At 44.8% G+C, this 27,647-nt stretch overlaps 1 protein-coding gene across 4 annotated transcripts; it reads right to left on the reverse strand.

The window, feature by feature from the left end:
* On the reverse strand, window positions 1-25,624 carry LOC149748898 (uncharacterized). 4 transcript variants are annotated; one of them, XM_089912952.1, is made up of 7 exons: window positions 22,007-25,624; window positions 20,883-21,013; window positions 8,643-17,900; window positions 5,822-6,570; window positions 1,763-1,962; window positions 1,159-1,291; window positions 1-662 (listed from the first exon to the last, which is right to left on the reverse strand). In XM_089912952.1, the coding sequence occupies exon 1, from the start codon at window positions 23,658-23,660 to the stop codon at window positions 22,767-22,769; it is 894 nt and encodes a 297-aa protein (XP_089769078.1). In that variant the 5' UTR covers window positions 23,661-25,624; the 3' UTR covers window positions 1-662; window positions 1,159-1,291; window positions 1,763-1,962; window positions 5,822-6,570; window positions 8,643-17,900; window positions 20,883-21,013; window positions 22,007-22,766. The 4 variants fall into 4 exon arrangements, with proteins under 4 accessions (XP_089769078.1, XP_089769079.1, XP_089769077.1 ...); XM_089912953.1 differs by having other exon boundaries at window positions 5,822-5,912; window positions 6,423-6,570; window positions 8,643-21,013; XM_089912951.1 differs by having other exon boundaries at window positions 8,643-21,013.
* Window positions 25,625-27,647: the final 2,023 nt, after the last annotated feature.

A 27,647-nucleotide genomic window follows, 5' to 3' on the forward strand; every position in this document is an offset into this window, starting at 1 on the left:
TGCTCAATGAGTCTTTCCCCATGCAGGCGGTCACACGCGGGCTGCTGGGCATCTCCCAGGAGCTGCTGGGGCTGACCTTCGACCTGGAGGAGGGCACCAGCATGTGTCACGAAGACGTGAGGCTCTAAACGGTCTGGGACGCGGCCTCAGGCAAGGTCATCCATCGGCAAGTTCTACCTGACCTCTATCCTCGGTGCGTGCGTGGGGGAACCTGTCGGCCGTGGGCCGGGGCTCCTCTGTGGAAGTGGGGCCCCATCCACGTCCCTCCGCAGGGTGGGGAAGTCCGGGCACGCGGCCTGCTTCGGCCTGCCTACAGCACGATGGGAGCTGCCAGATCGCCATCGCGGCCATGGTGGCCAACTTCACCAAGCCTACGCCCAACCTGCCCTCCCTGCTGCGGCATGATGAGCGGGAGACCAACTTCCACGACGTCGGGCATGCGATGCACCAGCTCCGCTCCCAGGCGCAGGGCTGCAGGCAGGGGGCGGGGAGGGGGCGGGGAGGGCCCGGGCATGCGTGGTCCTCAGGCAGGCCCCCGCCACGGGATTCTTTCACTGACATCACCCCACACGTGGTGACGCCCTCGGTGTCAGCTTCCATCATCAAACCCCAGGCACTGGGCGCGTAAATAACGGAAAGGGATGTCCTCGAGGCTCTAGAGGCTGGAAGACCCAGATCAAGGAGTCAGGGCTGGTTCCCTGCATGTTAAATACATGTACTCAAGAGTTGCCTTTAAAAAAGACAAAAGAAAAGAAAGGAACGTTGCCTGCAAGTCTGCTGACAGCCGGTGATGAGAACCAGAGGGAAGGCTCTGGGGCCGGGGGCGCAGTGCCCTGTGAGCTCGGGGGCTGCTGCCAGTCTCCGTGGAGGCTCAGCAAGTCCCAGTGACTTCCCCACGTGGGGGACGCCAGCTGAGAGTCTGGGCCCAGGACCCACTGCTCGTTCAGTCTTCCTGTGGTCAGCCCTTCATCCTGAGAGCGATGCTCTCACAGGCTGCACCGGGGAGTGTGGGGACAGTTTACTGAGCCGTACAGACGTCACTACTGCTTTGGACCATTTCCATCATCCCGAAAATGTCCCTCACGCCCTTAGCTATCACTCCGTCCCCTCGCCAGCCCCTGACAACCAGGAACCCACTCGCTGACTCTGTGGATCTACCTGCTCTGGATGTTTCTCCTCAGTGGGGTCACGCCCTGTGTGTCCTTCTGTGTATGACTTCTCTCGCTGAGCATCGTGTTCTCAGGGTGTACCGACGTGGCAGCGAGCATCAGGGCTTCACCGCATTGCGTGGCTGAGGGACGTAAAGAAGACAAGAGAAAAGAAAAGCACGTTGCATGCAAGTCTGGTGACAGCCGGTGATGAGAACCAGAGGGAAGGCTCTGGGGCCGGGGGCGCCGTGCCCTGTGAGGCCCTGGCGCTGCTGCCAGTCTTGGTGGGGCACGGGCAGCACCGTCCCTCAGGAGCTGCTGGACAAGCTCATCAAGTCCCGGGAGGCCAACCCAGATGCGGCCGGACCGAGGGAAGGGAAGGGGGCTTCTGGTCTGCCCAGCTGGAAAGCGCGGCCTGGATACGGTGCCAGCCCCCCGTCTCCTTCCTCCCACGCCCCAGGCCTCTTCAACCTGTGCCAGATCGTCCTGGCCAAGGTGGTTCAGGGCCTGCACATGCAGACGCCCGCGGACCCGGCCCAGGAGAATGCCCGCCTCTGCCAGGAGATCCTGGGGTTCCCAGCCATGCCAGGGAGCCAAGCGCGCGCCGGGCTCACCTTAGCGGTCGGTTGGCGGCTACTGCCCAGGTCAAGAGGATCGTCTGGTGGTGTGTGAATGGGGGCCGACTGACGGGCTCCGGCCGAGGCCCACTGCCCTCTGGCCTCCTCCTGCCACGGCTCCTTGGCTGGTCCCTCCAGCTGTGGCCCACGGAGTCCGAGGGTGGAGTGGGAGGCTCTGCACATGCTTTCTAGAGAGCCTGGAAGAGGCAGGAGAGGGCTTCATACCCCGGACAGAAGGCATCGACGAGGTCTGCCCTTCCGTGTCGGTGCGGACACGCGGTTCACTCCCTCGTGAGCGCTTTAACCAGCGATCTCCCCGTGGTGGAGGGAGAGCCCTGACTCATCTCTCGCAGCCTCGGCAGCTGACCTTGTAAGAGGCTTAGGAGTGAACCCTCGTGAGCTTCAGCAGAAAGTCGGCAAAGATTTATTTGTGTCCCTCCACTGAACTGCCAGCAAGGTCCCCGTTTTCTACAAGTGTTGGGCCAATACTCTCTCTAGTGGCAGGGGACTCAGACAAGGCTGCTTTGAGGCCCCCACCCCCGGTTTTGGGGCAGGGGCACTGAGCGGCCAGGGGGCCGGGCGGGAGCCCCTCCGCGTGTGTCCCAGTGACCCACCTGCCTGCGACCTTCGGCCGCCTGGCAGGAAGCTACGACGCCCAGTCCTATGGCCAGTCATTCCTGCAAGAAACACTGGAACCAGTTTCTGCCAACCCACCAAAAAAAAACGACTTCAAAGGCAACATGGTGTCACAGGAAGGGCTTGTTTCTGTGTTTGTTTGTTTTTAGTTCATTAGGCCTCACTTAAAATTCTGATTCCACAATGCACTTGCTTTGGGATCTTGAACAACACTCATAACCTCTGCAAGTTTCAGCATAGTAAGTTTATGTGATTACCTTCATCTGTAATATCCCTGTGTTGCAATCTTAATTAATTCAGATTAATTCATCTTAATCTTAATCTCAAGTTCAGATCAATGACTAGTTCCTCTGTGACTTCTCCTCTGAACTGATTCAAAAGCCGCCTCTCCCGTCCTCATTTGGCTTCTCTTCTCTTCTGGAATCTCATAAGAACTTCTGACCTCTTTGGGTTTTTGTTGTTGCTGTTGTCTGCTTGTTTGTTTTTTAATTGAAATATAGTTGATTTACAATGTCGTGTCCGTTTCAGGTGTACGGCGCAGTGATTCCGTTTTCAGATTCTTTTCCCTTATAAGTTATTACAAAATATTGAGTACAGTTCCCTGTGCCATAGGGGAGATCCTTGTTGTATAAACTCTATGCCTTCTTTGAATGACCGTAGCACGTGTTGTCTGTATCATTTTTATGTCTGTTGTGGCTTTGTGACTGAAAATGAAAATTTTCTATTTGTTCATGCCCTGGCCCTTCCTTAAAAATGTGTTCATTTACCTATTTCATATTTATTGACTACATCTTAGACACCGTGTTAGCTGCTTGTTCTAGATGTTAGTAAAACATAGACCTTCCTGCTCAAAGGGTCACAGTATTTGTGGGAAAACAAAAAAATGAACAACTTACGTCTCAAATAGCTTTGTACTTCCCAAAGAGAGCACACCTCGTAGGTACAATAAATATATGTATTATACATAAATGTATAAAGAGTTAATGGCATTAAAAACGTGAGATAACTGCTTTTCTATTCTGAGGAAATGAGGATTACATTTCACCAGGAGCTCAATACCACTCTGAGAATGAGGGCTTAACCCCCGACCTGGCTCACTGCATCGCTTTCTTATATGAAAATAGACAAGTCTGTACACGCTCTCTACAAAAAGGCTTATCTGGCATGAATTTCAGATAGCAAGAAGAAAAATTCAAGAGGTTCAGAGAAGCATCCAGAAGCTCAGATGATTGTCTGGCACTGATACAACTTGCTTGACAGGAAAATAGAGCTGTAAATCTCACAAAATTCGATGATCTTCTAAGAATTTCAAAATCGCCTGCTATTAATTAGAAATCCTAGAAGAACCGCTTCTTTTAAAGCACACTGATAATATGCTTTACAGCTTAATATTCAGAAGCCTATGTTTTGGCTAAGTGAGCTTCAGGAATGAAGGAAACTTGTGGTTCAGTTCCATCTACTCTGGAACCTCTGGTCAAAACACCTACTTCTGTGCTCAGCCATCTTATCATCTGAAAAATGGAGGCAACTCTAAGAAAACATAGTTACAGAGATGTTGCACAGTTTCCTGTGTCACTGTCTTCATCTGTTTCAGAAAACCAATAACATCTAAGCTACTACTGCAAAGAGCGCAGTGTTACTTGGGGTCATCTAGTGCAGCTCTGTCAAAGTAAAGAAAAGGAACGGGGCCTAGAATAACTATAATTTTCCCAAGAGGACACTATTATTTTATGGTAATTCTGAGTCAAGAACCCTGATCTCTTTGATGCCATTCCATTGTTCTTTCGTTGGGTTCTCAACAACCCAGAGAAAGAAAGAGAAATAAAACTCCTGTGTGCTGTGTCACTGGTACAGGACGTGGCAAGATTGGAATCGGAGAACTACATATTAACAGGTATTTGGGAAATCCTTCAAACTGGTTAAGATATACACCAGGTACATAAGAAACAGTATGTTTTCCCAAGATGATTCTGTGGAATGAACAGAACTGGTAACTGAAGGTGCCTGTGTGCTGCAGTTCCAAACAGGATGGGTGAATGCTTGTTTTCTGGCACCTTTAAGACTCCACCCCAATATACACATTAAAATAAAATTAACATTTCAACTGGGTCATATTTAATTCTGCATGCTCTTCTAAGTCAGCAAAATATTCCATATATCATTTAAGTTGTCACTCACTCTCTTTTCTTTTCTTTCTTTTTCTTTTTTTTTTTTTTTTTTTCTTGCGGTACACGGGCCTCTCACTGCTGTGGCCTCTCCCGTTGCAGAGCGCAGGCTCAGCGGCCATGGCTCACGGGCCTAGCCGCTCCGCGGCATGTGGGATCTTCCCGGACCGGAGCACGAACCCGTGTCCCCTGCATCGGCAGGCAGACTCTCAACCACTGAGCCACCAGGGAAGCCCGTCACTCACTTTTTAACTTGAGTTTTAATTTCTAAAAGTCTTTCCAAACACAAAACAGAGGTGGGAAAATGGTATATGGGAAGCTGCAGAGATGAAATAAGCTTACTTCATTCGGCATAAAGATGAATACCCAAACAACTTCTGCATAGCTGCAAGTGTCCAAATCTACTATCCTCGTTTCGTAGTCAAGGCTTCCGGAAAAATATGCTAACGGATTCCTAATTACCCAAATGCCCCATATCCGTTTCAGTAAGTATCATTATATATTACGGAAATTTTTCTGTGACACAGAAAGACATCCTGGCCAAGCATCCCCCTTCCCATGACACAGAGATGATGGGTCTCAAGCTACCTTGAAGGCGTTGGAGCCCACTTTATCCATTACTAATATTAATGGAGGACAAAACTTCATATTCTGTTTGTTTGCTCTGTGTTTGTTAAATCACTTCTTCCCTTCATTAAAATGGATGACACATAATTGAGTCTGTAGTGTGTGTATCACTGGAACCTGAACACATTTTTGTTGGTTTTATTAACGTCATAGGTTTCTAGGGAGGGTCTACTAAATAACTAAGTCTAGTTTCACAGTTACAAATAAATTAGGATGTAATTTTGAATAAATTAAGCTCATCATAAAGGAAGGATACTGATAGTTGCTACTACCCCTTCCTTGAGGGGCTCTTGTAAAGCACTAAATAAAGTAACAGAGGTTTATATGCATGCATATATTTTCAATGATATTTGAACACACTCGAAAAGAACTCTACAGAATGCATTATAAAACCTCGATGCTGTGTGTCCCTAGTTCCCAGCTCTCTCGTTAAAACTATTTAAATGAACAAAATGTTATCTATTAGGATAGCTATCAGGGTACTCCAAATACTACTTCTTGCAGTACCCTGTCCCAACCATTTGCCTTCCTCTTCCCATTAGTCCTTAATTCAGAAACCCCAGAGATTTGTTCATTAATTTATGAACATATTTCTTCATTCAGCCAAGAAAATTGATGGCTCCCTTACCAAATTTCAGGCACCCTTCTTCAGTATGTTTTCTAGGCATGTTCAGGAAACACAGCAGTGATTAACACAGATGAATATAGCCTCTCTCGAGCTGAGGGGAGAGACAAAAGTAAAGAAGCAAATATAAAATCGTAAGTGTAAATACGTAAATAAAAATTGAATACATGGGTAGAATAACTAGTATATCAGGTAAGTGCTGGAGAAAAACAGCAAGCAGGGAAGGGGGATGGAGATTGTTAGCTGGTAGGAGGAGGCTGCGATCTGAAACTAAGTGATCACTGAGGGCTTTCTGGGGAAGATAAAATTTAAGAGGGAACCTAAGGTTGTGAGAGGGAGCAAGGTGCATATCTGGGAAGTGAATAGTACAAGCAGAGGGAACAGTCAGATGGAAAGGCAATGAGGCAAGAGTGGGCTTGGAGTATCCAAGGAGCAGAAAGGATGTCAGTGTGTGGAAAACAGAGGGAGCAAAGTGGAGAGGAGAAGGAAACAGTCAGAGAGGAAACAGAGGCCCAGATTTCTAGGGCTGTGGAGGCACTTTGAGGACTTTGCTTTTCCTGTGAAGAAGCCATTGAAGAGCCTGGAGTGACATGATCTGACTTACGTTTTAACAGGATCTCTCTGGATGCCATGTTGATTAGAGACTGCAGGAGAATAAGGACAAGCCCCAGAAGACCAATAGTTGATTCAAATGTCAAGAAACATTTATGCCTTCACCCTTCAACTTCACAAATGATGCCATTTCCATGGAGCTATTGAAAAATATAATCTGGCTTTCAAAACAACAAACCAGAAGGCATTTTCTCACATAAGCAAGGTCACAAACAACTGTCAGCTAAAGTTGAAATAGCAACAAATCAAATAATAACAAAAAACATTTTTTATAGATTTTAAAACCTTACAAAGCATTTTCTTGTCCATTATCTAAGTTAATCCTCAAATCAACGCCATGAGATAGTTACTATTTTCCCATTAGAAGTGACCGCATATTAAATCCTTAGTGATTGCTCAAGAAAAGCTGAAATCTTGAGTGTACATCTATTAATGCCAAGGTTGGGTTTTTTACCCATGGGAACATTGGATGCTAAAATCTACAGGGATTTTCAGCTCAAGATGGCAGACTAGGAAATATATTTACTTTCTGGTCCTCCTGAAACCATGTTTAAATAAAACTGTAGAAATACCAAAATTAATCAACCAATAAGAGCCAAGACATTGTGGAAGTCATCAACCACAGAAAGATTTCAACACATTTCGAGAAGGCAAACAATGAAACGGAGGGGCCATGAATAAAATAATGAAGAAAAGGCTACCCTAAGTAGGGTCTGCACAAAGCCAGTCAGCTTTTGCTGAGCCCTGGTTATAGTAAAGGACAGAGGAAAGAAGAGGGGCTGAAAACAAGGAGACAAAAGTCATTTCAGGAAAACACGTTCATTTAATGAGCTCCAGGGAACACTCAGCCTGCTGCCATACTCACTCACGTATTACAGTGGATTGTTGGCACGCAAGACAAGAAAACAGGGAACCAACGAACAAAAATCAAGACACTGTTTCTTACTGAACTCTTCTCAAACGAGATCAAGAAATTATGGTTCAGTGCCATAGCTGTAAATCATTTCTGCTCCTGGAGAGGTTAGAAAGGGCTTATAATAGTTACCCTTTTTTTTCAGACAGAATTTAGGTCTGAGCAAAAGCTTTTGTGTCCTCCAACCTCAAAGTTTATTGGGGATGGAAGTCCAAATTTGCTTCGACATACCATAAAAAGAATCTCATGAGCAGAGGGTCAAACTACTTTTGGAATATATGAATTATGCCCAGTGTGATTTTAAATAGATTTTAAACAAAAATATATAGATTTTTACTGATCTATATGATTCTGGGTTCTGAAACTTCTACATGTTACATGCCTGATACAGAACACACAATGTCAGTCCCAGGAGAGAGAAAACACTCCAATGAAGCAAGCCAAAGAAACAAGATTCGAACAAGGTAAAGTGACGTGTAGACCAAGACCAGGATTTTTCAATTCTTTCCTGTCATGCTGTAGCTTCCAGCTCCTGAATAACAACACATGTTTCCCTTGTCCTAGACACACAAGAGTATGTCTCCTCTATGGGGAATAAGAAGCTCTAGAGTTACGTATGTGTAGTAAAGAGTGGACCCAGCCGGCATACTCACAATGACCAAATTGTGTTGCTCGTACTTTATTTTAAACCAATACACCGCTCCACGCTGAAGTTGCAATAAATGATATATTTGCTTTCTAGACATGAATGAGATGCCTTACTGGATATACTCCAGGAAGGCCAGAGAAACTGGCTTCTAATCCATACAGAATAATTCATTGATGAATTCCTTTCAGGATAGCCCATGATTTATCTAGAATATAAGCTTTACCTACCTGGATCCTTCAAACTAGATCAAAGGGAAAAATCTAGGCTTCAAGCCTCAGTTAGAAATGTGGGATGGTGCTATGCTGACAACTGGTGGTCCCTGACCTATCTTCTGAGATTAGAACCCAGTGTGGTGGATGACCAATTCACGCGTTGAACAAACGAACACCTCCTACAGGGCAGTGGATGTGTTCATTACAGGTATGGCACTTAGGGCTAAGTATCATAAGGACTTCAAGAAACAAAAGAAAAAGTAACACATGAAGCATATATGATAAGGAGGCACCAGAGTCCAGAGCACGAGCTCTGGAATCACACAGGCTTGCTTCGAATCCCAGCTAAGCCACTACCATCTGTATACCCTGAAGAACAGTCGAAGGTTGAAATGTTCTTTTACCAAATTTCAAAGAACAAGTGAAGAAAGAACCTACCTGCCAGGAAGGGACATCGTGGGGTGCAGCATCCAGTCGGGTCAGGGCTCTGCATCCCCTGCTCAGAAACCTTCACCGCCTGGCTCACGGTGATGCTGGCAGCTCAGCAGCCCTAGAGAAGGCGCTCCTGCTCCTGTCTCCAGGGCTCGCGGACAAGCTGGGGAGGTCCACGGAGGAGGCGGGCCACAGCCTGGCAAGCTCTGGGTGCCTCCTGCACTCAGCTCTGGGCAGGCTCTGGCCTCTGGGCCCCGTTGTGGGGAAGGGCTGGCCGATACATACCCAGGGCTGAGGGGTCTGCAGAGCCGGTGCCCAGGCAGCGTGAGCTCTGGAGGAGAAGGCTTCCACAGTCCCCAACAGTCTCCGCATGGTGGCCCATCCGGTGCCAAACACCTGCCACCCATAGCGACAAGTCCCAGCCGCTAGAAAGTCCAGAAGGGCTCGGGCTCTTTGCCCTCGGGCCGGGTTTCTCCAGGGGCTGGGCTTGTGTGGGGCCCCCAGCCCACCCCCTGACCCGCCCGCCCTTGCTCTGTGACACGTACAATGCAATGTCAACACCCAGGCTGAGCCGGCCAGTGTTCAGTGCGTGCTAGACCTTGAGAAGAGTTAGCAGCTAGGGAGAAGCTCTCCCACTTTCACTCGCTTTTCTCAGATCAGCCAGGCAGCCCATCTCACCCCAAAGCGATGGACACCACACCTCCTTCCCAGGCTATCGTTTTCCGTTCTGCCCCTGTTTTCCCTTTCCATTCTGCCCCTCTTTTCCCCAGCACCCCATCTACGGCTTCGGGTGTCATCGGTGCTGCAGCAGGCAGCACCTCTGACCCCGAAGCTATGGACACCACACCTCCTTCCCGGGCTATCGTTTTCCGTTCTGCCCCTGTTGTCCCTTTCCATTCTGCCCCTCTTTTCCCCAGCACCCCATTTACGGCTTCGGGTGTCATCGGTGCTGCAGCAGGCAGCACCTCTGACCCCGAAGCTATGGACACCACACCACCTTCCCGGGCTCTCGTTTTCCGTTCTGCCCCTGTTTTCCCTTTCCATTCTGCCCCTCTTTTCCCCAGCACCCCATTTACGGCTTCGGGTGTCATTGGTGCTGCTCCCGGCAGCACCTCTGACCCCGAAGCTATGGACACCACACCACCTTCCCGGGCTTTCGTTTTCCGTTCTGCCCCTGTTTTCCCTTTCCATTCTGCCCCTCTTTTCCCCAGCACCCCATTTACGGCTTCGGGTGTCATTGGTGCTGCTCCCGGCAGCACCTCTGACCCCGAAGCTATGGACACCACACCACCTTCCCGGGCTTTCGTTTTCCGTTCTGCCCCTGTTTTCCCTTTCCATTCTGCCCCTCTTTTCCCCAGCCCCCCATCTACGGCTTCGGGTGTCATCGGTGCTGCAGCAGGCAGCACCTCTGACCCCGAAGCTATGGACACCACACCTCCTCCCTAGGCTATCTTTTTCCGTTCTTCCCCTATTTTCCCTTTCCATTCTGCCCCTGTTTTCCCCAGCCCCCCCCCATTTACGGCTTAGGCCGGCATCAGTGCTTCAGCAGGCAGCAGCTCTGACACCAAACCTATGGACACACCTCCAGGGCTGTCATTTTCCAGTCTGCCCCGTCTCCAAGTAGAACCACTACCTATTTCACACGGCTGTTCCTAGTTCTGGGAACACACCACGCACTGGTAGCAATGCCTCAGCCCATGCCTCGACTCATTTCCCTGCAACGCTGGCCAACAGATAGACCAACACTTCAAAGTTATGACAGAAAGTTGAGTAAGTTATACGCTTGGAATTGCATTTATTATTATTAACAAGCACAACTGTAGTGCTTAGACTATAACAAGTAATATTCTAAGTGCTTAGCAAATATTAACTCACTTAATCCTCATAATGGCAACCCTATAGGTAGGTAATGTTCATAATATTCACCTTTTTGGGGGGAAACTGAGGCCCAGGGGTGTTGAATAGCTTGCCTAATGCCACACAGTAAGTAGCGGGCAGAAACCCAGGATGAAAACCAGACCGTCTAGACTTTCATCACTTTGCTGTGTCACCTTAATAGATGTTGTGGTTAGCGAAGGGACTAAACTGACAAGACTCTGAACTTGAGAAGGGAGAAATTAGAAAGTGACTGATCCTAGAAACTAGAGAGGATTTCAGCTCAGAAATTTCTGGTGGTGAGACCCAGAAGAACAAGAACACGGTTGGAATATTAACTTGGGGTAGTATCTGAATCCATTGAGAAATGGTTTTGTTTTGTTTTGTTTTTTTAACTTAGAAAGGCCAGCTGGATGAAGATTAATGAAAAAAAAAGTAGAAAGGGAAAGAGGAAGGTGCCTGAAGTGAGACATAACCTCTTCCCTGTAAGTACTAGGGGTGGGCGTCCTGTGGGAAAGGATGGAGCTCTCTCTACAGGTTTGTCACCAGGATGAACAAGGAGAAACATGGCAACCATTGTACTGGTTTTGATGATTCCTCAAAAACCAAGGCTTTAGTTTCCAAGAACTACCCACAGTAGCATACCTACCGTGTGTCAGACATGCCACCAAGTGTGTTTCCAGTCACACATTTTAACTGGAGAAATAGTTCCTATGAGGTACGCATTAGTTCCCTATGGCTGCTGTAACAAATGACTACCAATGAGCTTGCGTAAAACAAAACACACTCATTCTCTTATGGTTCTGGAAGACAGAGGTCCAAAACCAGTTTCCCTGGGCTGGAACCAGGAGTTGACAAGGCCGTCCATCCACCTTCTAGAAGCTCTAAGGGAGAATCTGTTTCCTTGACAGCATTCCTTGACTTCTGGCCACATCAATCCAACCCCAACTTCATCATCACATTCTCTTCGGAGTAAACACTCCCTCTGCCTCTCTCTTACGAGAACACCAGTGGTTACATCTGGGTCCATCCAGGTAGTCCAGAAGAATCTCCCCATCTCAAAACCCTTACTTTCATCCCATTGGCAAAGTCCCTTCTGCCATTTAAGGTGACATTCATAGGTTCTGGGGATTAGAAGGTAGACATTTGGGGGCAATGGTACTATTCAGTCTACTACAAGGTAGATACTATTATCTTTCTCAGATGTAGGAAATGAAGTTTAGGGAAGTAATTTGTCTCCGGTCTACAATTTCCAGAGTAGAGATTTAAATTCTGCCAGGGAGACTTTAGGACACACTCTAAACAACTTTAACCTGTGTCCTTAATTACTGCATAATCCTTGGTTAAGAGTCACACTTAGGTATCAAGACCCAACTGAATATAACACAAGTACTGTCTCCTCTTTCACTATGTTTGCCTGGTGTATTTATGAATCTTGCCCAGAGCAGAAGAGTTCAGAAAATCGTTATACACGTTTACTAGGAGAAAGCATTTACCGTTTGATGTGCACGGAGTAATGGAAGGCTATTTAAAATAAAATAAAGTAAAATATGCCACCAAATCGTCAAGTGTCACAACAGAGGTAACCCCGTGGGAGTCTTGAGGAGACTAAAATTATCTCCAATTGTGCAGGTGAGAAAAGTGTCACTAAAGGCAGTTGTAGTTCAGCCAAGCCCTACGGCACAGAAGTAGGAATCTGGATATGTACGAATGGGAAAAAAGACATTTTAGGCATGGGAAACAGTTTAATGCTGAATGGATGAGAAATATGCATTAGACCTTTCTAAATCAACTGGCTTATTAACTCAGTAAATCAGATTTGGTCAGTCAAACTAGCTTTAGCTGATTACTTATCCAGGGCATAGCTGTTGAGAGTCATTTTTGTCATAGAACAGTAAATAAAATTGTTGAACTATAGCTTTAGGCTTGCTAAGTGAAATAGATTGCTCTAGCTGATGTTCAAGTGACTTACTTGGTACTATTCACGAGATTGGGGGTTAACAACTGCTTAAGACAACATAGAGAATTGATCTTAAATAGTACTTGAAGTAGTTACTGTGTAAAGTATCTGTTCAGTAGCTCATGGTAAATGGATGTTTATAATCCCTATTGGACAACCAACTGCTTTTTTGCAAATGGTAATGTGAATTGCTGTTGCATAAACTATAGTAATGACCACCTATCTAATTTGTTGTCCAAACCAGAAATCTTCTAACAATACTGGTCTCCTAATAAAAAGTAAGCATGAAGCTAACACACACTGGGTGTCTCCCGTGTGCCTGTGCATGCATCTATAGCTCACTGAACCCCCATAACAGCCCCCAAGAGAGGGACTCTGAGTGTCCCCATGCTGCTGGTGGAGAAACAGAGGAAGGTTCAATAGTCTATCTACCTAAGATAACACAGAGGGCGGGAGAGTCTGTTTTTAAACCATCTGCCTCCAATTCCAGGTGCCAGGAGCCAGATTCAGCCTACAGGCCTCTTCTGCTCATCTGGAGGTGAAACCATGTGTAAGGATTAGTCAAATCCTGTCTTCACTCCTCAAGGTAGCTTGAACACTTGCACGTCCTCCAAATAGCACGTAGCATAAGCAATAAGATGTTTGCCCCGGGTATTGTCCAGGAACTTGGAATCAGCTGTGTCTAGTTAGGCTGAGCTGGTTAAGACTGGAGAGGACCACCGATCTTCCACCTGGCCCAGTGCCTTTTGACCTCCTGCCATCAGAGGGCCGAAAACTACAGCCTGAGAATGTGCTGAGCCCCGCAGCCTAGTTACGCCAGCTCAGAACAATGATGGGCACACCTTTTCCCAATCACCTTTCCTCATGCTCCCCATGCCTCATACTGCCCTGCTTCTTTATTCTTTATCCCATAGATACCCCAAGCCCCTTGCCTTTGGGGAGGCGGATTTGAGAGCTATTGTCACGTCACTTCCTCGCTTGGCTGCCTTGTGAATAAACCTCCTCTTTGCTGCAAACCTCAGCATGTCAGTGTTTTGGCTTGCTGCGCCTCAGACAAAATGGTAGGGAGCGGTGGTAAAGGTCCCTTGCCTGTGAGGGAAGCTGGTTACTAGTAGTCACGTTGCAGATGTTTTCTCCTCCCGGGGGGGCAGACATCCTGCTCTTCCAGAAAGAAGGGAGAAAGGCAGGAGCTGGACCCTTGCTCTCAGGGTCACCGTCACCTAGGAGCTCGTTAGAAGCACAGAATCCAGGCCCCACCCAGAACTACTGAATTACAGCCTGCATTTAACAAGATCCACAAGAGAGGCATACCCATATTAAAGTTGGAGAGGCACCAAGCTGGAGTCCACGTAGCAGAGAAGCAGACAGGATTCTAGACCACGCAGAGTGTTAAAGGCCAACAGTTTGTTTTCTATTCTCAAAACAATGTTTTTGAGCCATGTTTATGAGCAATGTCCCAACTTGCTTTTAAGGTTTCTTGTGTGAAGAATGGATTGGAAGGAAACAAGATATATGGACACTAGTTAGGACCTCACTGCAACAGACAGGCAAGTTCAGTATTAGGATGTTGAGGAAGAGTTGACAGATTCAGAAGAAATTCAGGAGATAAACTGAAGCGGGCTTAATGGGGTATGAGACGGAGGAAAGGAAGGTCTTAGGGAATTTAAGGGTTTACTCCACGTATGAGCAAAGCCTCAAAATTCATCATTTGAACGTACAGAGGTAGAGCTCTCAAAGGACACTGGTTAGGAAGCAACAGTACGCCCTTTATAATTCCAAGAGACAACACAGATCAACTGTCTCGATGGAAAACTCGGCGGTACCGGTGCGTTTTTTCACTCAAACTTAGTTCCAGTGACTATTACTCACATTTTCTGTGCCTAAACAACACAGCTTGAGGAACTGAAGGGGATTCCATCCTGGTAATTAAGGAGGGTCCCCAACACTGACAGTCCCATCTTAAAAAGCAGTCCCGCTGCATTTTACCCAAGGAGCAATGGCCAGAGCCTCCCTTTTAAAACGATGGGGAGAAATCAGAACATCACACACTGTCCCTTTCAGCTACTACGAACTGAGCCGCGAGACGACCAGCACCCCCTAGCACAGCGCGGACGGGCCAGCGCACGGGGGCCACTGTGACAGGCGACAGCACAAGAGACGGAAGCCCAGGCCCAGGGGCTCTGAGCTCCACCGGCAACGCCCAGGGGCCAAGGCGTATTACCTTTCCGGGATGTGCTTTCCGCCCTTCCTCGTGGCCGACGAACTGGCTCATGTCACCCCCGCCAGGAGTGCCAAAGTCGCCAACCCGGCATACCCGGTGCCAGCACAAGGCCACGAACCACAGGCGCCTAGGCACAAGCCCACGCAGCTCGCGGACCTCCTTCTACCGCGCATGCGCCACCGCGTGGCGTGTCGAAATGACTGTCATCACGCAGGCGGATTAACGCGCTTGATCGGTAAAGAGGATTCTGATGCCTGCAATTTCCCTCCTTAGCTGGAGGCTGGTAGCACACGTCCATTAGTTCGTGTGTGTACCCTTCAGAATTCCAATCATACGGGACATGGAAAGTTGTCCGACTCTCCCAGTTTCTTGTGTGGTTCTTTCAGATATTTCCCAAGTGCTTACATTCACACTTGTATCTTGTATGTAAGTATTTGTACATAACAGGTATCCTGTAGTTTATAGAAGAGCAGCACACTATACACGTACTACATACATAGTCTACAATGTGTCTTGGATAGTGACGCTGTTATCTTTCTAAAATATAAACTTGGCTGGATTGCTCTGTTGCTTGAACATCTTCACTTAGCACAGAATACAGCCCAGGTTGTTAGCACAGCATTGAGAACTCTTTATAAACAAATATCAGTCTGTCTCTCCAACTGAATTATAAGTTCAAACTATGACTTACAAGGACCTACATCATCCACCTCCCTCCTTTGCCCTTTCAGCCTCCCCTGATCTCATTCTCTACTGCCCTGCCTTCACTCACTTTCCCCTGTCCAGCCACACTGGCTTCCTTACTATTCCTCAAACATGCCAAGCACAGGCGTGCCTCAGGGACTTTGCACCTACTATTCCTTCTGCTTCAGAACACACCCTCCCACCCCATCTCCACTCTCCCAGAACACACCCTCCCACCCCATCTCCACTCTCCCAGATATCCAATGGCTTGTTTCTCACTGCAAGGCTCTGCTCAATCGACATCTTAATAGAGGGGACTTCCCTGATCACCTACCACATTCCCTCACCTCTTCATCTTCTTTTGTTATTCTCCAAAGCATTTACCACCGCTTGACACTCCACATATTGACTTATTTATTCATCTCTCTCCCCCACTAGAATGGAAAGTACGTAAGGGCAAGAACTTTGTTCTCTTCCTACTTCCTAGAACAGTGCCTTCAACTTAGAAGGTGTTATACAAATATTTGCTGAAAATGAATGTATGACTTCTTTGCCCTTTCACACTACCCTCTAGTCACACCAGAGGCTGCCCCTCCAGAGCACAAGTTCAAGCCCTGGGCCTTTTGTACCTGTCCCCAATACCTGGGCTGTCCTTTCCTCATTCCGGCAAAATCCTCTTCCCCCAAGCCCAGCTCAAACGCTGTCTCCTCAGTCAGGCCTTCCTCAATTTCTCCTCTATATTCCTGCTGCACTTGATTCTTTTATCATAATTAACCCACTTATACTCACTACATGTTTCTCTTCCTAGAGAACTGTAAGTTGCTACTGAACAAAGATTTCTACTCACCTCTGTATCCCCGTGCCCTAACAACAAACCTATAAGGCTCTCGGTGTTTACTGAAACAATTCATTTTCTGAGTCTCTACCAATTCTAGGGAGTGCGTAGTATAGTCTCCTCCTCATTATCAGTGAGCCTGGCATCTGTGGGAGGGCCTTACAGCAGAGGAAGTCACCAATGGATCATAACTAAGGTCCTGAGACTGCAATGGCAGACAGCATGGTGAAGTTAGCCCACTGCATGCAGAAGACCCACAGAGGAGTCAGCATATGCAATGGACTACACTTGGTATAACATGTGAACAATCAAGGTTTACAAACGTGTTCTCATGCACTTGTAAGGATCTTCTAGCCCACACGGAACAGACAGAACACACACAAAGGAGCCTGGAGGAAGTGAGTAGGCCGGCAGCTGCGCCCTAACGTCTTAAGAGGTAACATTTCTGTGACTACAGTTTAAACAAATCAGATAATTTGCCTCCTTTCTAGACACCCTGGTTATCACAGGACAGGCCAAGCCTCTCAAGTTTTAAAGCTAAAGTACATGGAAGATCTGTGAATAGGGCTGAAGATATTTAAGAGCTAGTACCTGCATTAAGCAACCAGGTTATAGAATGAAAATTTATCTTGAAATTCCAGTCTCTCCCTCTCTCTCTCGCCTCCTATCCCCTATCTTCCCACCTCCATCTCTATTCCCTCTCCCCTACTCCTTGTTTTATGTATATACGTGCATCATTTTATATATACACGGAATATTTACTGTCTGTTACATTGATTTAATAAAGTGCACACTCCTCAGGCTAAATTTAGAAAGAGGACAAAATGAACACTTTCACATGGGCGTCCCAAAGACAAAAGATTCCTCAGTCTTAAAACATGGCGAACACCATGTTCCTTCTGATAGTTAGATGCTAGAAAAAGGCAAGTGGATCCTTAAAATTCACACGCTATTAAGACCTACTATCAACAGAGTAGATCTTAAAGCGGAAACAAGAAAACACCAGCCTTTTAAGTTCTTCCTGTCTGAAGATAAGAGTAAGAGGTGGTAGTGTTCTTCCTCACTTGCACCCGAAGTGTAAAAGCAGCAAAAATATCTTAAACACATATATGATGAGGAAGCCACTCTTCTGGTCCACTCTGTTTTGTTTTGCTTCTAGGGATCTGTCTCACTCCGAACCTTTGCTTTTTGTTTTCTCTTTTATGTACGCTAAGAACCCGAGAGTCTAAACCTTTTCTTCCACCTCTCAACCAATAAATAGGACAAAAGAACATTTTTATGTTTTTATGTATTTTCCATTCAAATTTTTAAAAAAGAGACAAGTAAGCTAGCTCAGTTCATATTTCTCACAAAGATCACTTTCCAAACTAAACTGTTTGTGACCATAAACAGGAAAAACACCGTACTCTATTAGCACCATCTGACATTTCCACCTTAATGTTACCAAACACAACTTGACACTAATGTCAGAACTATTAAAAATGTTAAAAATCCCCAACCCCACTCAAAATGCATACCAAAGTTCAGGTAAAGGAAAAACAAAAACAAAAACAAAAGCAACTCACCGCTATCTTTATGTTCTTTCAGAAACCCATTAACAGCACACTGGAATTTAAAACTAGTGTCGTCATCTGACACCTGATGCCCAATTGTACAAATTTTTAAATAAGGAATAGTTTCTGGTAAGTCCTATAAGGCAAAACCATGAAAATATGTATTATTTCCTTTATGGGGAAAGAATAAAAAATTAATTAGAGAAGGCAGAATATAAACCAGGAGAGTACATTAAACTTTGTAGGTCAGTCATTCTGATGAGAGCCATTTTTTCCAAACTGCTTTAACCAGTAATTATCACTTGATTTTCATTAAAACTGCAGAACGGACAGTTACCAGGCATGCAAAAGGAAAAGCAAATCTATGTGAATGAATGCACATGTAACTCAAAATGATATAAACAGTTCTACCTACATTTATGTTCTATCTTACATTTCAAGGGCCATAAGGTGGCTGTGATTTAAGGAGAGTAGTAGAATAGAGTCAGAAGAACTTGGATTCGAATTAGGAAACAGAGGCAATTTCAGGCATTGTTGAGAACTGGTATTCTTGAGGTGGGAGAAAGTAGACTATCAATAGAAGACAGAAAAGGATAAGTGAAAATTCTCTCGTTCTGAATTTAAATGGAAAGTAGCAGTAGGAACCTATGACATATTTTAAAAATATTAAAAACAAACATACATATTTCCTAGCTCTGACCACTGAAAAAGTCTAGAAACAACTGATGTCATGTCAAAAGGACTCAGGAGTCACCGAGAAGCTCCAACTGGCCAAAGATAGGGCCTCAGTTAGAATAATAACTGTAACGGAGTCCACGGTGATAGGAATAAATAAAATTTTACAAAACTGGTCAACACTGGAGGATATTTGTGAATCAACTCATTATTTTGAAACCTGTTAAATAAAAGAAGAGAATCATGCCTCTACAACTGAGCAACCAAACAGTTGATGAGGGGAATCTTCTCCTCGTACAAATATACCCAGCTAATAAGTGAAAAAAAGAACAACAGAATTCACCATTCTTTGAAGCCTCAACTGAATTAATGGATGTGGGTATGAATCATCAGTGACTGCTAATACCACAGAAAGACACAACTATATACGTCTCCATGGAAGAACACATCATCACCCATGAAACTGTCTTGCCAAAACAAAACATGCAAGCTTCATTCAGATCAACTACCAATTTACAGGAAATAAAAGGACTGACGAATATGTTACCAACACATGGAATGTAATCATCGACATCTAGATGGGACAAATTACCTGGTTTCTTTAAAAACAAAATTCAAGGAGGAAAAAAAAAGTGAGAGAGACATGGAGGGAGAACCTATAGATTAAACAAGACTTCAGAGACCTAACAATCCACGGCAAAGTGTGGACCTTATTTGGATCTAATGCAAAATTCTTAGACAATTTTTTATGACGTTTAGGAGACAACTGCAAATTTGAGCACTCCCTGGGTATTTAATATTAAAAAATGATGTTAAGGAATAAAAGTCCTATATTTTAAATGCACGTACCAAAAACGTACAGGTGTAATTTACATGTTGTCTCGGAGCTGCTTCAAGATAATATGGAATGGGGTGAAACAGGTGGGGGTATAGATAAAACATGACAGCCATCAGTTGGTAAATAAGAAAGCTGGATGAGTTCATGGGTATACAAGGAACACTCACAGTATTTTTATACTTTTGTATATGCTTAAAATTTGTGATAATTGTTTAAAAACAAGACGACACTGTAGAAAACAGTTTCGCACTTTCTCAAAGGTTTAAGCGTAGAGCTACCGTATGATCCAACAACTCTGCTACTACCTACGCTGCTCATCTAACAGAACTGAAAGCAGGGATTTGAACAAATATCTGTACACCAATGATCATAGCAGCATGATTCACAATACCTACAAGGTGGAAAACAACCAAGTGTCAATCAACCGTTGAACAACAAACTATCTATATACACACAATGGGATTTTCTAAGCCAAAAAAGAAATGGCATTTCGTTACGTGCTATAACATGGATGAACCTTGAAAACACGATGTTTAGTGCAATAAGCCAGACACAGAAGGACAAATACTGCAGATTCCACTTACACGAGGTACCTAGAATAGGCCAATTCACAGAGACAGAAAATAGAATAGAGGTTACCAAGGGTTGGTGGGAGGGAAAATGGGGTTGTTACTGTTTGATGGTTACAGAGTTTTTGTTGAGGATGATGAAAAAGTTTTGGTTATAGACAGCGGTGATGGTTACACAACACTGTGACTGTACTTAATGCCACTGAACTGCATATTTATAAATGGTTAAATAAATATGATTTCTCTATATTTTACCACAATAAAAAAAAAGGAATAACAGAGCTGAAATTTCAATTCTTCCTTTTCTGAGAGTCAGTTTCATTGTCTGTAAAATTAGTAATTGTAGTTGTCTATCCTCTGAGCTTAGTGCAGGGTAAGCACTCAGGAGATATCAGTACTACTTCCACTTCAAGAGCAAAGGATTGCTGTGAAGATTAACTAAGTCAATGGATATGAAAGAACTTTCTAAATGGCAAACTGCTCTACAAATATTAAAAGACATTAGGTGTTACTGTCTCCCAAGGCCATGGAACAGGTCAGAAGAAGGATAATTCTTTTGCACTGGAATGTCCTACATGGGCCAAGAGAATAGATGGGTTTCTGTACTATATCAGAAGGCATTAGGAAAAGGAAGCATAAAACTTAGAGAACAATTGTCTTTTACAGTGATGCTTAAACATGCTCAGGCAACTGCTTAAAATAAGTGCTAAAGACATAATGGACATACCTTTCTTTTTAGGATACTACTGTAACTACTAAAAGTTTACTTCATTTTCAAAATATAGAACATGGAAGCTTATAGAATTTCTTAAGCATGTCTAGAGCCTACTGCCAAATACTATAGTTCAATTCATATCTTTAATCTCATTTTGAAACAGCAATTACAAATGTGTATTTAAGGAAACCACTAGCTTCCCTTTTTGAACCCACGAGAGAAGGCCAGGATTCACCTTAGCATAAGATGATAACTACTGAACTACTATGAATTATTACAGTATCAGAAAGAAGGTCATTTTCAATTAGGGCTTCCATTTACCTCTGGCTTGTAATAGCGGCGAGTATTTGGTAAGTCAATAATCAGCCCAAGTTCTTCATTCTGTCCTTGGATTTTGTTAAGAGATCCAAGGGGGAGAAACGTTCTTCTGGAGCAAGATTCTTTTCAAAACTCTGTCAGAAAGAATAAAATAAGGAAGAACATATGTTTAAAATCCTTTACTATATTATCCATTTATTCAAACCCTGTGATGCTAACATATGAGATTCAAAGTAAAGTTTCCTCCTCTGCAGTTTACAAGCGATATTACAATCCTTCCTTCCAGAGAGATTAGATGGAAGAAAATAAGCTCACTTCTATATAGTTATTTCTATGTTTGTTTATTTCATGTTGGTCTCCTAACCTGACTCTAAACTCCCAGAAGGCAGGGACCACATTCAATTTTGCCTACCACTGTATTGCCAGCTCCAAGCAGAGTGCCTGAAAATAGACACAGAAATAAATACTTCTTGAATATCTACATATAGGAAGGATGGCTTTCACTGCTAAATATTCTTTCATGTATTTGGCTTATACATGTACCCTGTTCCATTGATCTCTTTGGTTATTCAAGTGTCAGCAACACACACTTTTTTTCTTAATTAGTAGACTAGTTTTAGAGCAGTTTGAGATTCACAGCAAAACTGAGCAAAATGTACACAGTTCCCCACTTATACCCTCTCTCCTTCATCCCACACAGTCTTCCCCATTATCAACATGCCATACCAGTGTGCTTTATTCGTTAGAATTCATGAACCAACACTGACACATCGTTATCAATCAAAGTCCATAGTTTATTGCATTCATGGTACAAGTAACTGACTATTTCTTTATTTCTAGTATAGTCATCCCCAAACATTTACATACTGAGATACATATTACTTTCTTATAAATTACTTTATTCTTTATTTATAGTTAGGGCATTGCATTGTTTTTTTTTTGTTTGTTTTTTAATTAAGTACAAAAGTTGGTTGTATTTGTCTATGAATCCCATTTCTGGATAGTAAAAGAGGTATTAAAAAGTATTTGCTATAAAAAGGGAAAATGGAGTACGATGGGGTTGAGAGCCAGGGCTCTATATGGTGAATTCAGATTTCTGGAAGAATACGGTATTAACTTTTGCTCACCTTTTTTAAAGGAACTTTGAAAGCAATGCAACGAGTCCCAGGCATCCGCTGTTCAACTGGGAGATAGTCTTTCCACTTGTTAATATATTTTTTGTTAGGCAAATTTTATGTTAGGCTGTCTCCCTGCACAGGATGAATGCGCCTTGAAAATGGAAATCATATCCCTCTACATCGGCTCCCAGGTGGTCCCAGCGTCCCGGCCGCGACACACTTTCCACAAACTGACACACACAGAGCCCGCGCGAGGGCCGGGTCGCGCGGGATTCCCCGCCGGGTCGCCTGGAGGCCGGTCCCCCGCAAGCCGAGCGCACCAAAGGGCGCCCCAAAGGCGCCGGCCCAAGGCGCCCGCTGCGCTTTCCCTCCGGAAGGTGGGCTGCGGGGCCCAAGCGTAAACCCTGACACAAGGAACACGCGCACCACGCCGCCACGGGGCACGAGAGGCCGGGAGCCCACCTAGCCGGACACCCTGCATTTCTGGAATCACCGGACGCCTGTGTAAATTTCCGTCTGGCCTGTCATTTTCCAAAGGCCACTCAAGATCAGGGGACAGAACGCTTCCTCTCCAAGTGTCCTGCCAGCCCACCCACTCAAAATCAGAGGGACAAAATGCCTAACTAAAACAAAACAAAACAGAAACACAAAAAAACTGGAGAGAGGGAGGAAAGGGTGTCCTGAAAAATAAAAAAAAATTAAAAAAAAAAAGCACGTTGACAGCGCTAAGAATAAACTACCAGGAAAAAGAAACTCTACATGTCAGATCCTAAAGTACAGAAGGGCAAGCCCGCCGACATTCCAGGCCCGGGGGGACCAGGGTCCCCAGCCCTGCAGAGCCAACCGCAGACCGGCTCGGGCGCCCCTCGGAAGCGCGGGGTCCCCGCGGCCGAGTCTGTGCCCCCCGGCCGGCGCCGGCTCCCCTCTGCCCACCCTGCGCGCGGGGGCTGGAAACTGCCGCGGAGAACCACGGCGGGGCGGGAAGGGGGGCTCCAAAGAGGGTCTGGCGACTCGAGTCGCTCCGTTTCTCAGTGGGCTCAGCGCGCGCCGTGGGGGAAGAGGGGCGGGGGTCCGGGAGGAGGGGACGGGCGGCACTTGCGTAGACCGGCAGCGGCCACGGGTAGACGGCGGGCTCGGTCCCCAAGAGCGACTCCAGCCTCAGCTCCAGCTTCTCCCCCATGTCTTCGCGCCGCGGCCCCCGCACCGCGCTAGTCTGGCGGTTGGGGGCGGGGCAGACGGGCAGGCGGGAGGCTGAGGGGAGGGGGCCTGGCCTGGGCCTCAGCTGCCGCCGCCGCGCTCCCGTCCGGCACCCGGCTCCCTCTTTGCGGTCACAGGCCCGGGGCCTCCAGCGCTGCTGCGAGCTCGGGCCCTCGTGAGGCGACCACAATGAGCCGGGGGCCGGGCTGAAACACTCCCGGCACGCGTGATCCGCCCCGTCGACTCGCACGCTCTCACGCACGCACGCTCCCACGCACGCACGCACGTCTTCGGCTGCCCCTGGCCACCCCCACCGGCCCGAAGTGGGGACCCGGGAAAACCCCTCAGGGACAGTCGTGGCGGGTTCGACTCCCGACCTTGACGTAGCGTGACACACCCCCTCCCCCCCCCCGAATAAAGGAAAAGGAGCATAGGAGGCAATCTCATACATTATTGATAAACACATACAAAGACACTATTGGTACAAAACTATTTCTCCATATAGCAACTTTGAATTTTAATAATAAATACATATATGTATCAAACATTAATAAAAGAATAAAATTATCCAATATGAGTACATTTGCTCTTGTTTTGCAATTAGTTCCAGGATTCTATTTTAGATTACTACTTCATATCTGCGAGAGTTGGGTGTGTGTTTGTGTGTTTGGTTTTGTGGAAGCTGCATTGTGCTAAATTTTACATTTCTTTCTTGAATTAAATGGCTTTTGTTATCCCTTGGGAATACTGAAGACAGCAACAGCAGATTACTACCTACCAGTGGAAAAGTATAAATGGCAATTTTAGCCGCTAGTGATTCTGAAATTGCCCTTCACTTTGTCCTTATAAAAATGCTCCAAGAATTACGTTTTGCAAATCCACAGATTTACTATCCATATTCAAGTCATTTATGTAGACAAAGAATGTAGCCAGCCTTATAGGTAACACAGGATGTTATAGCCATCAAGCCATCAGCCACTGAAGCCACACCCAAAGCCGCACCCTGAGGGGATTCAGGATGGAGAAAACAGGATACTGGCCCTAGATAATTAAAGTGCAAATCAAGGGACTGATTTCCAGGAGACCAGATTCTTGCATCTCACCATATATAGAAAAGTGCTACATTTATTAACTTAAGATGTCTAGTTTCTTTAATTAACAGTAATCTTTTGATGTTCCAACTACCTGGTTTTTTTTTTTTTTGCAAGAACCTCTAAATACCCTGTGCCCTCCCTTAGCTCTTCAGAACAGTCCCTCAGAGCTGAGAGGCTGTCTCCCGATTTCAGTCCTCAGTATGTCCTCCACATAAAACATAATTCTCAACTTCTAGGTTGTGCATTGTTTTTCAGTCAACATTTAATTGTATGGCTCATGTAGGTACTATGCCTAAATGTAATGGGATGAGCTGTAAATTATTAAAACTAGATAAATTCTGTCAGCTCTACCACTAGCTGAGATCCAGGCTTTCACCTCTGGATACCTCTGGCAGATATGGGGTCTGTGTTGGTCTTAAAATTATTCTTAGAATAGTGGGGACTCATTCATTCTTTCAACAAATTTTATTGCTTATATTCTATGTGTCAGTTACAGTGCTGGGTCTTGAAATACAGAAGTCACACGAAAATACAAGGATAAAACACATTTTCTACCATATTAACTTTTTTCATTCATCAATTCATCCCTAAGTCATTCAACACGCATCTTCTTATTGAATACTGATGAGGGGTCAAATGCTATGCTAAACACTCAGTATATAGCTGCAAACGAGATGGACAGGCCCTGATTTTGATGTCACTACTATCTTTTGTCCTGCCATATAATGGGACGGCTTCATTATTCCCTTTACCCTAAGTTTTTATCACAAATTGCTAATGAAAATAAAGCTGTTAGTGGAGTTTCAACATGCATAGGTAAATGAGAACACAGAACTCCCCTTTCTCATGTCCCGTTCTCCTCCTTCTAACTCCCTTTGTGAACTCACTTTGTGCCAAGGACAAGAAGCTGTGCCCCAATAAGAACCAAGCTGATTTCCTCACACTGACTGGGGCTATTGCACACTTAGAAGACTTGATGCTTAATTTTGATAAGCAACTAGAAGACCATGGAGACAACCTATAAAAATGATTTGTCTTGGGAGAAAATACTAAAGAGGGTTAATGTGCTGTTCCACATGTCTAACCCCCTGGATTAAACCACAGGCACCAAGGTCACCAAGTGTACTTGGCAACAATGAGCTAAAAATAAAAATAAAGCATCATACTGTTGTTATTGTATTCATTTTCCCCCAAGGCACTCTGTGATAAACACCAAAACCTCTAGGAGAATTGAGAACAGCTTCCTTGTGGGGTAGGTTATATAATATATATGCATCTTTTTCCAAGCAGTTAAATCATATCCAGCTATCAGCACACCTTACTTAAGGTGATCGTAATGTATGAGATTAAATGTTCCTACCTGATTGGAAACCTTCTTGTCCTCAATTCATTGGCTGTACTGGATTTTTTTTTTCTCGGGTCAGACCTTCAGACTTCTACCACAAATCGTTCCTTTGGGGAAACCAGGCCTTCCCAGAAACTCAGAAAACTGAAATGGAGACAGCAAGAGAGAAGGAAATTATTTGGACATATAGACCTCAATTGTTTGGTTTTAAGTAAACGTCCAAGCAAACATCTTCTAAATGGTATAATAACTTTAGGGAAATTCACGGTTTATAAGTTTGTGTACTCATAAACTGAACATATTATGATAAGAGTACAGGTTGCATTTTGTGTCTTCAACTCAAGCAAAGGCTTCAAAAAAGGCCCAGTTATCCTTTGTTCATTAAGACACAAAGAGAGGGCAAAAAGGGCAAGTTTCGAAGTCTTTTTCTTTACAATTTACTTCCTTTCTTCAGTCTTCAACAAGATCTTCAGGAAATTAACTTTACTAAAGTTAATTATTCATAAAATAAACATAGGAACCTGCATAAGACTATTTCACAGAGACCTGTAATGTACAATATCCATTGCATACATGCACCATGAGCTTGTCTTTTCTAGCACTGGCATACACAAAACTCTGTGTGTGTGTGTGTGTGTGTGTGTGTGTGCGCGCGCACACATGTGTGTCTTTTTCTCTGATGGAGCCATAGGGAGAAAATAAATCTATTGGCTGCAATTCAGTGATGTACAAAGATTTAAAGGTAAAGGAGAAGGTTACATCAAGTGAAACAATAAAGTCATGAGGTTGTGGTTCCATAATAATAACAATAGCAGTCTTCTGTAACCAAGGGAGCAGGCTCCTCAAATTATAGTCACACCTGTTAGACATTTCACACTATCATTAATGGAAAACAAATGGCACTGTCTCTCCTTCCCTTTATCCATTGGCCATCCTCATATAAACTCTTTTTCTCTTCAAGGTCATGCTCTTTCCTATCTGTTTAAAAATATTAGGATTTAGGAGAAGTGATACGTAATGTGCCGTGCCTTGGTACTTGTACCAGTGACGGCTCTGTAAGGAGCACTGGGTTGTTAGGAGGCTATCAATTGAGTTCCCCTAGAAGCAGAACTTGAGGCAATAATTTGAATGCAAACTGCTCATCTGGGAGGTGCTTCCAGAAAACTCAGAAGTGGAGTGGAAATTGAGAATGGAGGCATGGAAGGAAGCCAACAGAGGTGCATTACCGAATAAAAATTACTCCTGCAGGGAACTGCTGCCAGTACTTCAGGGGAGTTCTGTGAAACTCTACAGAACATGTCTCAGAGTTATCCCAAGAATCGGTGAGAAACTTGAAGTACTTATCTTCCAGTCCCCTCTGTCCTTGGTTGAAAGCTACACCCAGATACATTAACTCCTGTACACTTCTGGCCTGCCCTAAGGTGGATAATTGCAGGTGGCAGCATGATTCTATCAGCATATACTGGAATGATGAGTGCTGGGGAGATATGAGTGGAGCATCGAAACCATCTAATACAGTCGGGGCAGGAGACATTAATTATTGGCTTGAAAGTCCAAATGGATAACCTTAAATTCCTGGGTTTATGGTTTTACTTTGAGGTATTTAAACATGATGTATGAGTAAAAATTTCCTCTGTTAAATCAAGGTTAAGGTCCTAACTCCCTAATCTTCTGGAAAACTGTGGTATCTTTTAACAGATTTTTGAAAAGTAACATGATTAAGATTACAACTTGACCACTCATTCATTCACTCATTCAACAAACATTTATTGAACACCTAAAGTATGTCATGGGTTAAACTAGGCACCAGTGTTACTGTTACTAAAATCATTATAGTGCCACCTAGAATTCAATGTATTGTGACACTCAAATGAGAAAATCCATAGTTACCGTAAAAGATATTACAGAGTGCTATAGGAAGACACGGTAAGACCTTAATTCATGCTGTGGATGTAGTATATGGGCGATATCAGTAGGGCTTCCTGTAGAAGGCAATTGAAATGGATATGTAACA

This window comes from Delphinapterus leucas, chromosome 6 (genome assembly GCF_059928025.1).
Source record: "Delphinapterus leucas isolate spDelLeu-1000000601 "Yukka" chromosome 6, BTC_Dleu_Yukka2, whole genome shotgun sequence".
Taxonomy (NCBI): domain Eukaryota; kingdom Metazoa; phylum Chordata; class Mammalia; order Artiodactyla; family Monodontidae; genus Delphinapterus; species Delphinapterus leucas.